This window comes from Siphateles boraxobius, unplaced genomic scaffold, assembly GCF_051911475.1.
Source record: "Siphateles boraxobius isolate OS27281-9 unplaced genomic scaffold, OSU_SipBor_1 22, whole genome shotgun sequence".
NCBI lineage: Eukaryota > Metazoa > Chordata > Actinopteri > Cypriniformes > Leuciscidae > Siphateles > Siphateles boraxobius.
This window is the reverse complement of record NW_027508833.1, coordinates 41,300,001-41,312,636: the sequence shown is the minus strand read 5'-3', so window position 1 is coordinate 41,312,636 and position 12,636 is coordinate 41,300,001. Positions and strand designations below refer to the sequence as shown.

At 41.7% G+C, this 12,636-nt stretch overlaps 1 protein-coding gene across 1 annotated transcript in view; it reads right to left on the bottom strand.

The window, feature by feature from the left end:
* The window catches only part of nek9 (NIMA related kinase 9), a 61,787-nt gene that overhangs the window by 25,398 nt on the left and 23,753 nt on the right, over window positions 1-12,636 (bottom strand). The window contains exons 13-16 of the mRNA XM_077240176.1: window positions 11,923-11,969; window positions 11,003-11,164; window positions 9,750-9,858; window positions 9,310-9,471 (exon numbers count right to left, since the gene is read on the bottom strand). Of these exons, the coding sequence (XP_077096291.1) occupies window positions 9,310-9,471; window positions 9,750-9,858; window positions 11,003-11,164; window positions 11,923-11,969 (480 nt within the window). The remainder of the gene's footprint in view (window positions 1-9,309; window positions 9,472-9,749; window positions 9,859-11,002; window positions 11,165-11,922; window positions 11,970-12,636) is intronic.

Below are 12,636 nucleotides of genomic sequence, written 5' to 3'. Positions count from 1 at the left end.
AACATGATGGTTATTGTAGTGCAGAGGTGTGTGTGTGTAAACATGATGGTTATTGTAGTGCAGAGGCGTGTGTGTGTAAACATGATGGTTATTGTAGTGCAGAGGTGTGTGTGTAAACATGATGGTTATTGTAGTGCAGAGGCGTGTGTGTAAACATGATGGTTATTGTAGTGCAGAGGTGTGTGTGTAAACATGATGGTTATTGTAGTGCAGAGGTGTGTGTGTAAACATGATGGTTATTGTAGTGCAGAGGCGTGTGTGTGTAAACTTGATGGTTATTGCAGAGGCGTGTGTGTAAACATGATGGTTATTGTAGTGCAGAGGTGTGTGTGTAAACTTGATGGTTATTGTAGTGCAGAGGCGTGTGTGTAAACATGATGGTTATTGTAGTGCAGAGGTGTGTGTGTAAACATGATGGTTATTGTAGTGCAGAGGCGTGTGTGTGTAAACTTGATGGTTATTGCAGAGGCGTGTGTGTAAACATGATGGTTATTGTAGTGCAGAGGCGTGTGTGTAAACTTGATGGTTATTGTAGTGCAGAGGCGTGTGTGTGTAAACATGATGGTTATTGTAGTGCAGAGGCGTGTGTGTAAACTTGATGGTTATTGCAGAGGCGTGTGTGTAAACATGATGGTTATTGTAGTGCAGAGGCGTGTGTGTAAACTTGATGGTTATTGTAGTGCAGAGGTGTGTGTGTAAACATGATGGTTATTGTAGTGCAGAGGTGTGTGTGTAAACATGATGGTTATTGTAGTGCAGAGGCGTGTGTGTAAACATGATGGTTATTGTAGTGCAGAGGTGTGTGTGTAAACATGATGGTTATTGTAGTGCAGAGGTGTGTGTGTGTAAACATGATGGTTATTGTAGTGCAGAGGTGTGTGTGTAAACATGATGGTTATTGTAGTGCAGAGGCGTGTGTGTGTAAACTTGATGGTTATTGTAGTGCAGAGGCGTGTGTGTAAACATGATGGTTATTGTAGTGCAGAGGCGTGTGTGTGTAAACATGATGGTTATTGTAGTGCAGAGGTGTGTGTGTAAACTTGATGGTTATTGTAGTGCAGAGGCGTGTGTGTGTAAACTTGATGGTTATTGTTGTGCAGAGGTGTGTGTGTAAACATGATGGTTATTGTAGTGCAGAGGTGTGTGTGTAAACTTGATGGTTATTGTAGTGCAGAGGTGTGTGTGTAAACTTGATGGTTATTGTAGTGCAGAGGCGTGTGTGTGTAAACATGATGGTTATTGTAGTGCAGAGGCGTGTGTGTGTAAACATGATGGTTATTGTAGTGCAGAGGTGTGTGTGTAAACTTGATGGTTATTGTAGTGCAGAGGTGTGTGTGTAAACATGATGGTTATTGTAGTGCAGAGGCGTGTGTGTAAACATGATGGTTATTGTAGTGCAGAGGTGTGTGTGTAAACTTGATGGTTATTGTAGTGCAGAGGTGTGTGTGTAAACATGATGGTTATTGTAGTGCAGAGGTGTGTGTGTAAACATGATGGTTATTGTAGTGTAGAGGTGTGTGTGTAAACATGATGGTTATTGTAGTGCAGAGGCGTGTGTGTAAACATGATGGTTATTGTAGTGCAGCGGCGTGTGTGTGTAAACATGATGGTTATTGTAGTGCAGAGGCGTGTGTGTAAACATGATGGTTATTGTAGTGCAGAGGCGTGTGTGTAAACATGATGGTTATTGTAGTGTAGAGGCGTGTGTGTGTAAACATGATGGTTATTGTAGTGCAGAGGTGTGTGTGTAAACATGATGGTTATTGTAGTGCAGAGGCGTGTGTGTGTAAACATGATGGTTATTGTAGTGTAGAGGCGTGTGTGTGTAAACATGATGGTTATTGTAGTGCAGAGGCGTGTGTGTAAACATGATGGTTATTGTAGTGTAGAGGCGTGTGTGTGTAAACATGATGGTTATTGTAGTGCAGAGGTGTGTGTGTAAACATGATGGTTATTGTAGTGCAGAGGCGTGTGTGTGTAAACATGATGGTTATTGTAGTGCAGAGGTGTGTGTGTAAACATGATGGTTATTGTAGTGCAGAGGCGTGTGTGTAAACATGATGGTTATTGTAGTGCAGAGGCGTGTGTGTGTAAACATGATGGTTATTGTAGTGCAGAGGTGTGTGTGTGTAAACATGATGGTTATTGTAGTGCAGAGGCGTGTGTGTAAACATGATGGTTATTGTAGTGCAGAGGTGTGTGTGTAAACATGATGGTTATTGTAGTGCAGAGGTGTGTGTGTAAACATGATGGTTATTGTAGTGCAGAGGCGTGTGTGTGTAAACTTGATGGTTATTGTAGTGCAGAGGTGTGTGTGTAAACATGATGGTTATTGTAGTGCAGAGGCGTGTGTGTAAACATGATGGTTATTGTAGTGCAGAGGTGTGTGTGTAAACATGATGGTTATTGTAGTGCAGAGGTGTGTGTGTAAACATGATGGTTATTGTAGTGCAGAGGCGTGTGTGTGTGTAAACATGATGGTTATTGTAGTGCAGAGGCGTGTGTGTAAACATGATGGTTATTGTAGTGCAGAGGCGTGTGTGTAAACATGATGGTTATTGTAGTGCAGAGGTGTGTGTGTAAACATGATGGTTATTGTAGTGCAGAGGCGTGTGTGTGTAAACATGATGGTTATTGTAGTGCAGAGGCGTGTGTGTGTAAACATGATGGTTATTGTAGTGCAGAGGTGTGTGTGTAAACATGATGGTTATTGTAGTGCAGAGGCGTGTGTGTAAACATGATGGTTATTGTAGTGCAGAGGCGTGTGTGTGTAAACATGATGGTTATTGTAGTGCAGAGGCGTGTGTGTAAACATGATGGTTATTGTAGTGCAGAGGTGTGTGTGTAAACATGATGGTTATTGTAGTGCAGAGGCGTGTGTGTAAACATGATGGTTATTGTAGTGTAGAGGTGTGTGTGTAAACATGATGGTTATTGTAGTGCAGAGGCGTGTGTGTAAACATGATGGTTATTGTAGTGCAGAGGCGTGTGTGTAAACATGATGGTTATTGTAGTGCAGAGGCGTGTGTGTAAACATGATGGTTATTGTAGTGCAGAGGTGTGTGTGTAAACATGATGGTTATTGTAGTGCAGAGGCGTGTGTGTGTAAACATGATGGTTATTGTAGTGCAGAGGCGTGTGTGTGTAAACATGATGGTTATTGTAGTGCAGAGGCGTGTGTGTGTAAACATGATGGTTATTGTAGTGCAGAGGCGTGTGTGTAAACATGATGGTTATTGTAGTGCAGAGGCGTGTGTGTAAACATGATGGTTATTGTAGTGCAGAGGTGTGTGTGTAAACATGATGGTTATTGTAGTGCAGAGGCGTGTGTGTAAACATGATGGTGATTGTAGTGCAGAGGCGTGTGTGTGTAAACATGATGGTTATTGTAGTGCAGAGGCGTGTGTGTGTAAACATGATGGTTATTGTAGTGCAGAGGCGTGTGTGTAAACATGATGGTTATTGTAGTGCAGAGGCGTGTGTGTAAACATGATGGTTATTGTAGTGCAGAGGTGTGTGTGTAAACATGATGGTTATTGTAGTGCAGAGGCGTGTGTGTGTAAACATGATGGTTATTGTAGTGCAGAGGCGTGTGTGTAAACATGATGGTTATTGTAGTGCAGCGGCGTGTGTGTGTAAACATGATGGTTATTGTAGTGCAGAGGTGTGTGTGTAAACATGATGGTTATTGTAGTGCAGAGGCGTGTGTGTAAACATGATGGTTATTGTAGTGCAGAGGCGTGTGTGTGTAAACATGATGGTTATTGTAGTGCAGAGGTGTGTGTGTGTAAACATGATGGTTATTGTAGTGCAGAGGCGTGTGTGTGTAAACATGATGGTTATTGTAGTGCAGAGGCGTGTGTGTAAACATGATGGTTATTGTAGTGCAGAGGCGTGTGTGTGTAAACATGATGGTTATTGTAGTGCAGAGGCGTGTGTGTGTAAACATGATGGTTATTGTAGTGCAGAGGCGTGTGTGTAAACATGATGGTTATTGTAGTGCAGAGGCGTGTGTGTGTAAACATGATGGTTATTGTAGTGCAGAGGCGTGTGTGTGTAAACATGATGGTTATTGTAGTGCAGAGGCGTGTGTGTAAACATGATGGTTATTGTAGTGCAGAGGTGTGTGTGTAAACATGATGGTTATTGTAGTGCAGAGGCGTGTGTGTAAACATGATGGTTATTGTAGTGCAGAGGCGTGTGTGTGTAAACATGATGGTTATTGTAGTGCAGAGGCGTGTGTGTAAACATGATGGTTATTGTAGTGCAGAGGTGTGTGTGTAAACATGATGGTTATTGTAGTGCAGAGGCGTGTGTGTGTAAACATGATGGTTATTGTAGTGCAGAGGCGTGTGTGTAAACATGATGGTTATTGTAGTGCAGAGGCGTGTGTGTGTAAACATGATGGTTATTGTAGTGCAGAGGCGTGTGTGTGTAAACATGATGGTTATTGTAGTGCAGAGGCGTGTGTGTAAACATGATGGTTATTGTAGTGCAGAGGTGTGTGTGTAAACATGATGGTTATTGTAGTGCAGAGGCGTGTGTGTGTAAACATGATGGTTATTGTAGTGCAGAGGTGTGTGTGTAAACATGATGGTTATTGTAGTGCAGAGGCGTGTGTGTAAACATGATGGTTATTGTAGTGCAGAGGCGTGTGTGTGTAAACATGATGGTTATTGTAGTGCAGAGGTGTGTGTGTAAACATGATGGTTATTGTAGTGCAGAGGCGTGTGTGTAAACATGATGGTTATTGTAGTGCAGAGGCGTGTGTGTGTAAACATGATGGTTATTGTAGTGCAGAGGCGTGTGTGTAAACATGATGGTTATTGTAGTGCAGAGGCGTGTGTGTAAACATGATGGTTATTGTAGTGCAGAGGCGTGTGTGTGTAAACATGATGGTTATTGTAGTGCAGAGGCGTGTGTGTAAACATGATGGTTATTGTAGTGCAGAGGCGTGTGTGTAAACATGATGGTTATTGTAGTGCAGAGGTGTGTGTGTAAACATGATGGTTATTGTAGTGCAGAGGTGTGTGTGTAAACATGATGGTTATTGTAGTGCAGAGGCGTGTGTGTAAACATGATGGTTATTGTAGTGCAGAGGCGTGTGTGTAAACATGATGGTTATTGTAGTGCAGAGGCGTGTGTGTAAACATGATGGTTATTGTAGTGCAGAGGCGTGTGTGTAAACATGATGGTTATTGTAGTGCAGAGGCGTGTGTGTAAACATGATGGTTATTGTAGTGCAGAGGCGTGTGTGTGTAAACATGATGGTTATTGTAGTGCAGAGGCGTGTGTGTGTAAACATGATGGTTATTGTAGTGCAGAGGCGTGTGTGTAAACATGATGGTTATTGTAGTGCAGAGGCGTGTGTGTAAACATGATGGTTATTGTAGTGCAGAGGTGTGTGTGTAAACATGATGGTTATTGTAGTGCAGAGGTGTGTGTGTAAACATGATGGTTATTGTAGTGCAGAGGCGTGTGTGTAAACATGATGGTTATTGTAGTGCAGAGGCGTGTGTGTGTAAACATGATGGTTATTGTAGTGTAGAGGTGTGTGTGTGTAAACATGATGGTTATTGTAGTGCAGAGGCGTGTGTGTGTAAACATGATGGTTATTGTAGTGCAGAGGCGTGTGTGTAAACATGATGGTTATTGTAGTGCAGAGGTGTGTGTGTGTAAACATGATGGTTATTGTAGTGCAGAGGCGTGTGTGTAAACATGATGGTTATTGTAGTGCAGAGGTGTGTGTGTGTAAACATGATGGTTATTGTAGTGCAGAGGCGTGTGTGTAAACATGATGGTTATTGTAGTGCAGAGGTGTGTGTGTGTAAACATGATGGTTATTGTAGTGCAGAGGCGTGTGTGTAAACATGATGGTTATTGTAGTGCAGAGGCGTGTGTGTAAACATGATGGTTATTGTAGTGCAGAGGTGTGTGTGTAAACATGATGGTTATTGTAGTGCAGAGGTGTGTGTGTGTAAACATGATGGTTATTGTAGTGCAGAGGCGTGTGTGTGTGTAAACATGATGGTTATTGTAGTGCAGAGGTGTGTGTGTAAACATGATGGTTATTGTAGTGCAGAGGTGTGTGTGTGTAAACATGATGGTTATTGTAGTGCAGAGGTGTGTGTGTAAACATGATGGTTATTGTAGTGCAGAGGCATGTGTGTAAACATGATGGTTATTGTAGTGCAGAGGCGTGTGTGTGTAAACATGATGGTTATTGTAGTGCAGAGGTGTGTGTGTAAACATGATGGTTATTGTAGTGCAGAGGCGTGTGTGTAAACATGATGGTTATTGTAGTGCAGAGGTGTGTGTGTAAACATGATGGTTATTGTAGTGCAGAGGCGTGTGTGTAAACATGATGGTTATTGTAGTGCAGAGGCGTGTGTGTAAACATGATGGTTATTGTAGTGCAGAGGTGTGTGTGTAAACATGATGGTTATTGTAGTGCAGAGGTGTGTGTGTAAACATGATGGTTATTGTAGTGCAGAGGCGTGTGTGTAAACATGATGGTTATTGTAGTGCAGAGGTGTGTGTGTGTAAACATGATGGTTATTGTAGTGCAGAGGCGTGTGTGTGTAAACATGATGGTTATTGTAGTGCAGAGGTGTGTGTGTGTAAACATGATGGTTATTGTAGTGCAGAGGTGTGTGTGTAAACATGATGGTTATTGTAGTGCAGAGGCGTGTGTGTGTAAACATGATGGTTATTGTAGTGTAGAGGTGTGTGTGTGTAAACATGATGGTTATTGTAGTGCAGAGGCGTGTGTGTGTAAACATGATGGTTATTGTAGTGCAGAGGTGTGTGTGTGTAAACATGATGGTTATTGTAGTGCAGAGGCGTGTGTGTGTAAACATGATGGTTATTGTAGTGCAGAGGTGTGTGTGTAAACATGATGGTTATTGTAGTGCAGAGGTGTGTGTGTGTAAACATGATGGTTATTGTAGTGCAGAGGCGTGTGTGTAAACATGATGGTTATTGTAGTGCAGAGGTGTGTGTGTGTAAACATGATGGTTATTGTAGTGCAGAGGCGTGTGTGTGTAAACATGATGGTTATTGTAGTGCAGAGGTGTGTGTGTGTAAACATGATGGTTATTGTAGTGCAGAGGTGTGTGTGTGTAAACATGATGGTTATTGTAGTGCAGAGGCGTGTGTGTGTAAACATGATGGTTATTGTAGTGCAGAGGTGTGTGTGTGTAAACATGATGGTTATTGTAGTGCAGAGGCGTGTGTGTGTAAACATGATGGTTATTGTAGTGCAGAGGTGTGTGTGTGTAAACATGATGGTTATTGTAGTGCAGAGGTGTGTGTGTGTAAACATGATGGTTATTGTAGTGCAGAGGCGTGTGTGTGTAAACATGATGGTTATTGTAGTGCAGAGGTGTGTGTGTGTAAACATGATGGTTATTGTAGTGCAGAGGCGTGTGTGTGTAAACATGATGGTTATTGTAGTGCAGAGGTGTGTGTGTGTAAACATGATGGTTATTGTAGTGCAGAGGTGTGTGTGTAAACATGATGGTTATTGTAGTGCAGAGGTGTGTGTGTGTAAACATGATGGTTATTGTAGTGCAGAGGTGTGTGTGTGTAAACATGATGGTTATTGTAGTGCAGAGGTGTGTGTGTGTAAACATGATGGTTATTGTAGTGCAGAGGCGTGTGTGTGTAAACATGATGGTTATTGTAGTGCAGAGGTGTGTGTGTGTAAACATGATGGTTATTGTAGTGCAGAGGCGTGTGTGTGTAAACATGATGGTTATTGTAGTGCAGAGGTGTGTGTGTGTAAACATGATGGTTATTGTAGTGCAGAGGTGTGTGTGTAAACATGATGGTTATTGTAGTGCAGAGGTGTGTGTGTGTAAAGTTGATGGTTATTGTAGTGCAGAGGTGCGTGTGTAAACATGATGGTTATTGTAGTGCAGAGGCGTGTGTGTAAACATGATGGTTATTGTAGTGCAGAGGTGTGTGTGTAAACATGATGGTTATTGTAGTGCAGAGGTGTGTGTGTGTAAACATGATGGTTATTGTAGTGCAGAGGCGTGTGTGTAAACATGATGGTTATTGTAGTGCAGAGGTGTGTGTGTGTAAACATGATGGTTATTGTAGTGCAGAGGCGTGTGTGTGTAAACATGATGGTTATTGTAGTGCAGAGGCGTGTGTGTGTAAACTTGATGGTTATTGTAGTGCAGAGGCGTGTGTGTGTAAACTTGATGGTTATTGTAGTGCAGAGGCGTGTGTGTGTAAACTTGATGGTTATTGTAGTGCAGAGGCGTGTGTGTGTAAACTTGATGGTTATTGTAGTGCAGAGGCGTGTGTGTGTAAACTTGATGGTTATTGTAGTGCAGAGGTGTGTGTGTGTAAACTTGATGGTTATTGTAGTGCAGAGGTGTGTGTGTGTAAACATGATGGTTATTGTAGTGCAGAGGCGTGTGTGTGTAAACTTGATGGTTATTGTAGTGCAGAGGCGTGTGTGTGTAAACTTGATGGTTATTGTAGTGCAGAGGCGTGTGTGTGTAAACTTGATGGTTATTGTAGTGCAGAGGTGTGTGTGTGTAAACTTGATGGTTATTGTAGTGCAGAGGCGTGTGTGTAAACATGATGGTTATTGTAGTTCTAGACTAAATGTGAGTGTGCATTTACATTAGTACTTGCACAAATAACAGATTCAGGATTCCTCAAAATGAATAAAATCAGTAAATTGCAAAATCAGAATACTACGAAAACCTCCAATAATTAAATGTGTTAAATAAAGCAAATATTTTTTGCAGTTAACCTCACTTTATTGACCAATGTACTTTGTTCTGACCTTCAAAGATTTAATTCATTAAAATAAGCAAAACAAATGTTTAATTTATTGGTGAAGTAAGTGTTGAACTACTTTCTCCTGGCTCCTATTCTTGTGTTATCCAGAACAGCAGGAGCTGAAGGATTTGCTTCAGCCTGACGATTATTATTTTACTTCTGGTGAGAACGGGTTTTTACATTTGCCCAAAAATTTAACTTTTTGTTATAAAACAGATTATACTTTTGGTCTGATCAACCAAGGGAAAAAGCATTGCAGTAAATCGCACTGACTAAATCTAACGATCGCTCATCATATTACACAAGCGGAGAGTTTTGAACACTGGCTGGTTATGTACTTGCTCAAAAAATTATTTTTGATAATTTTAACCCAAAAAAGTTACGGACAGCAGCTTTAAATAGACTAATTAATTTCTTTCCATGGAAGGACAGTTCCGTGTGTCTCCTGTGTGTGTGTGTGTGTGTGTGCGTGTGTGTCTGCTGTGTGTGTGTGTGTGCGTCGCTCACCCTCAGTGGCGGCGATGGTGAAGCCGTCTCCACACGACACCTTGCACACCACCTTCCCCCCGAACGGCCCCACCAGCACCTTCACGCCCTGGTGCTTCTTGAAGTCCTTGACCCCCAGCTGCCCGTACTTATTACAGCCGAAGGTCACCAGACGCCCGCGCTCTGCACACGCAAGCACATTTACAAGCACAGTTAGTCATTTAGCAGACGCCTTTGTCCAAAGCGACGTACAGCGAGCGAGTCATCATGAAGAGGCGAACACATTGCTTAGAGAAGCTCAGGCCAGATCAGGCAGGATTGAAGGAAAAGGATATAAACTTCTTTTTTTGTGTGAAAAATACCATGTGAAACACACCATTATTTGGATAACACCATGAGCCTGGGTTACGAGGCGGCGCACAGTGAGAGCAGTGTGTGTGTGTGTGTGTGTGCAAACGCACCGTCTATGGCGCCGGTGTGGGCCTTTCCCGGAGAGATGAAGTGTATCTTGAAGCGCGAGAGCAGCCGGACCAGCGAGAGTGTGGTGGTGTACGGGATCCCCTGATAACTCTGCACACACACAGCTCACAATCACTACATCAGCAACACACTCATTTACCAAAGTCAGCTTTTACATTCTCATTTTCCTGGATTTTAACACTTAAATCAAATGCAAGTAAGCTCTAGTCACTAGCATTTGATTTAACTGTTAAAATCCAGATCCAAATCCTCTAAAGATGTTTCTAGTCGAGTAGTAATCATCCATTTAAGCCATTGGTCGACTAATCACGCCATAATAATAATAATCCATAAATCATAATAGGCCTTTAATTGCCTATATAAAATACGTATAGCCTAATCAGTGCTCATTTACCAAAATCGGGTTTTACATTCTCATTTTTCTGGATTTTAACAGCTAAATCAAATGCAAGTAACCAAAAAGCATGTCTAATTAAATGAAATACTAAACAATTTATTACCATTTTGGTAACACTTTACTTGAAGCCCTTATGTATAATGCATTATAAAGGTATTAATTAAGTACATTATAATGCATTTGATCTTTTCATAAATAATTGTAACCAAAATTAAAATGCATTATGACATTTGCAGATTGTTTATCATGTGTTTTAATGTATTATACTTTCTAAAGGTGTGTTCATTAACGTAGTAAGTTATTCATGAGACTATATAATGCATTATAAGGTGCATTACAAGGCATAAAAAATGCATTAAAAATACTCTTATAATGCACTATACATAAAGGCGTTAAGTAAAGTTTTACCAAAATGTTTAGGGCCCCGTGAAATACATTTGATTTTTACTCAAATTCTGTTTTATTTTTAAAGGTTTTCCATTTAATTGGTTTAGTTAGGTTTTAATAATCAAAAAGCATGTCGAATCAACTGAATTCATCAAATTGAACAACTTAATAATATAAGTTGAGGGACAGAAATCTCTCAGATTTCATTAAAATATTTTCATTTGTCCCGAAGATGAACGAAAGACTTATATAATTTTTAATTTCTGGGTCAATTATCTGCTTTAATATTCACAGACTCGATTTGACTAAGTGTGCAGCTGTACGTTTGATTTATAAATCCAAAATAACATTTTTATGACTGGATTCCGTGGTTCAATCCGTGTTTCCCGCCTGATGTGAATCCTACTGATCTAGGTCACTAGCAGAGCCGCCGAATAGCGATGGACATACTTCTCCCGAGTGGTTTTTGATCCCAGTGATGCCTAGATTCAGACCCAGTTTGTTGAGCTCGTTGTTCCCGCAGGCTAAAACCTTCCCAGAGTCGGTGAGGAAGAAGGTGCCGTCGCTGCCGCAGAACACAGAGGTGATGACCCCGCCTTTAGGAACCTCCACCTACAAGCAGAGGCCGCTAGTCAGCACGCTAGTCAACACGTTAGCCTAGTAAAACACAGCTCTTCACAGGGTTCGTACAGATACTGAAAAATACAACTACACTTTTCACTTACTTTTTGGGGATTTCAAGGACTAGAATCAGAGATTTCACTTATCAAACAATATCTTTATTACCTTTCAAATTCTAAAAAAGGTAAACAGATAAATAACAATATTTTAATAAGGTGCAGCACATGCAATGACTGGCGACTTTAACCATTGAAAGGATGCTATGATAATCATATCACTTTCATAATTCAAAGAGATTTTTTTCATGAATATATGATTGAGCTGAAGAATGAAAGCTGTATCATATACGTGGATATTTATATGAGCAATATCACGCTCATAGCCATGCAAAATGTTTATATATCAGACAGACTGCCGCGTTAATTTAGCATGAAAATATTGTGTATTGTCGAAGAATTTACCTTTTCATAAATATGATTGTTTACACGGGTTTTCCAAGACTTAGATTTCAAAAAGTACTTTAAGCAATGTAAGCACCTTGTACGAACCCTGTTAGTTAGTTCATGCCAGCTCAGGTTCATTAAATAATATTACCAGATACAACTTTTGATTTTAATAAGGTATTAGTAAATGTTGTGAACATGAACTGAGATTTATAAATACTTTGTGTGTTTTTCATTGTTAGATCATGTTAATGAAGGATTCTTGAATCGAGGGCAATGGTGAAACACGAGTGAAGCTTCTCTCACTTGCATTGGAGAGGCGAAATCGTCCTCGCAGTCCAAACCCAGTCGACCTGCGAAGGGAGAGACAGCAGGGATGTCACAGGAAGTCAGTGTGGTCATGTGACGGGCTCAGCAGCAGTGATGTCACAGGAAGTCAGTGTGGTCATGTGACGGGCTCAGCAGCAGTGATGTCACAGGAAGTCAGTGTAGTCATGTGACGGGCTGAGCAGCAGTGATGTCACAGGAAGTCAGTGTGGTCATGTGACGGGCTCAGCAGCAGTGATGTCACAGGAAGTCAGTGTGGTCATGTGGCACGCTCAGCAGCAGTGATGTCACAGGAAGTCAGTGTGGTCATGTGACGGGCTCAGCAGCAGTGATGTTACAGGAAGTCAGTGTAGTCATGTGACGGGCTGAGCAGCAGTGATGTCACAGGAAGTCAGTGTGGTCATGTGACGGGCTCAGCAGCAGTGATGTCACAGGAAGTCAGTGTGGTCGTGACGGGCTCAGCAGCAGTGATGTTACAGGAAGTCAGTGTAGTCATGTGACGGGCTGAGCAGCAGTGATGTCACAGGAAGTCAGTGTGGTCATGTGACGGGCTCAGCAGCAGTGATGTCACAGGAAGTCAGTGTGGTCGTGACGGGCTCAACAGCAGTGATGTCACAGGAAGTCAGTGTGGTCGTGACGGGCTCTACAGCAGTGATGTCACAGGAAGTCAGTGTGGTCATGTGACGGGCTCAG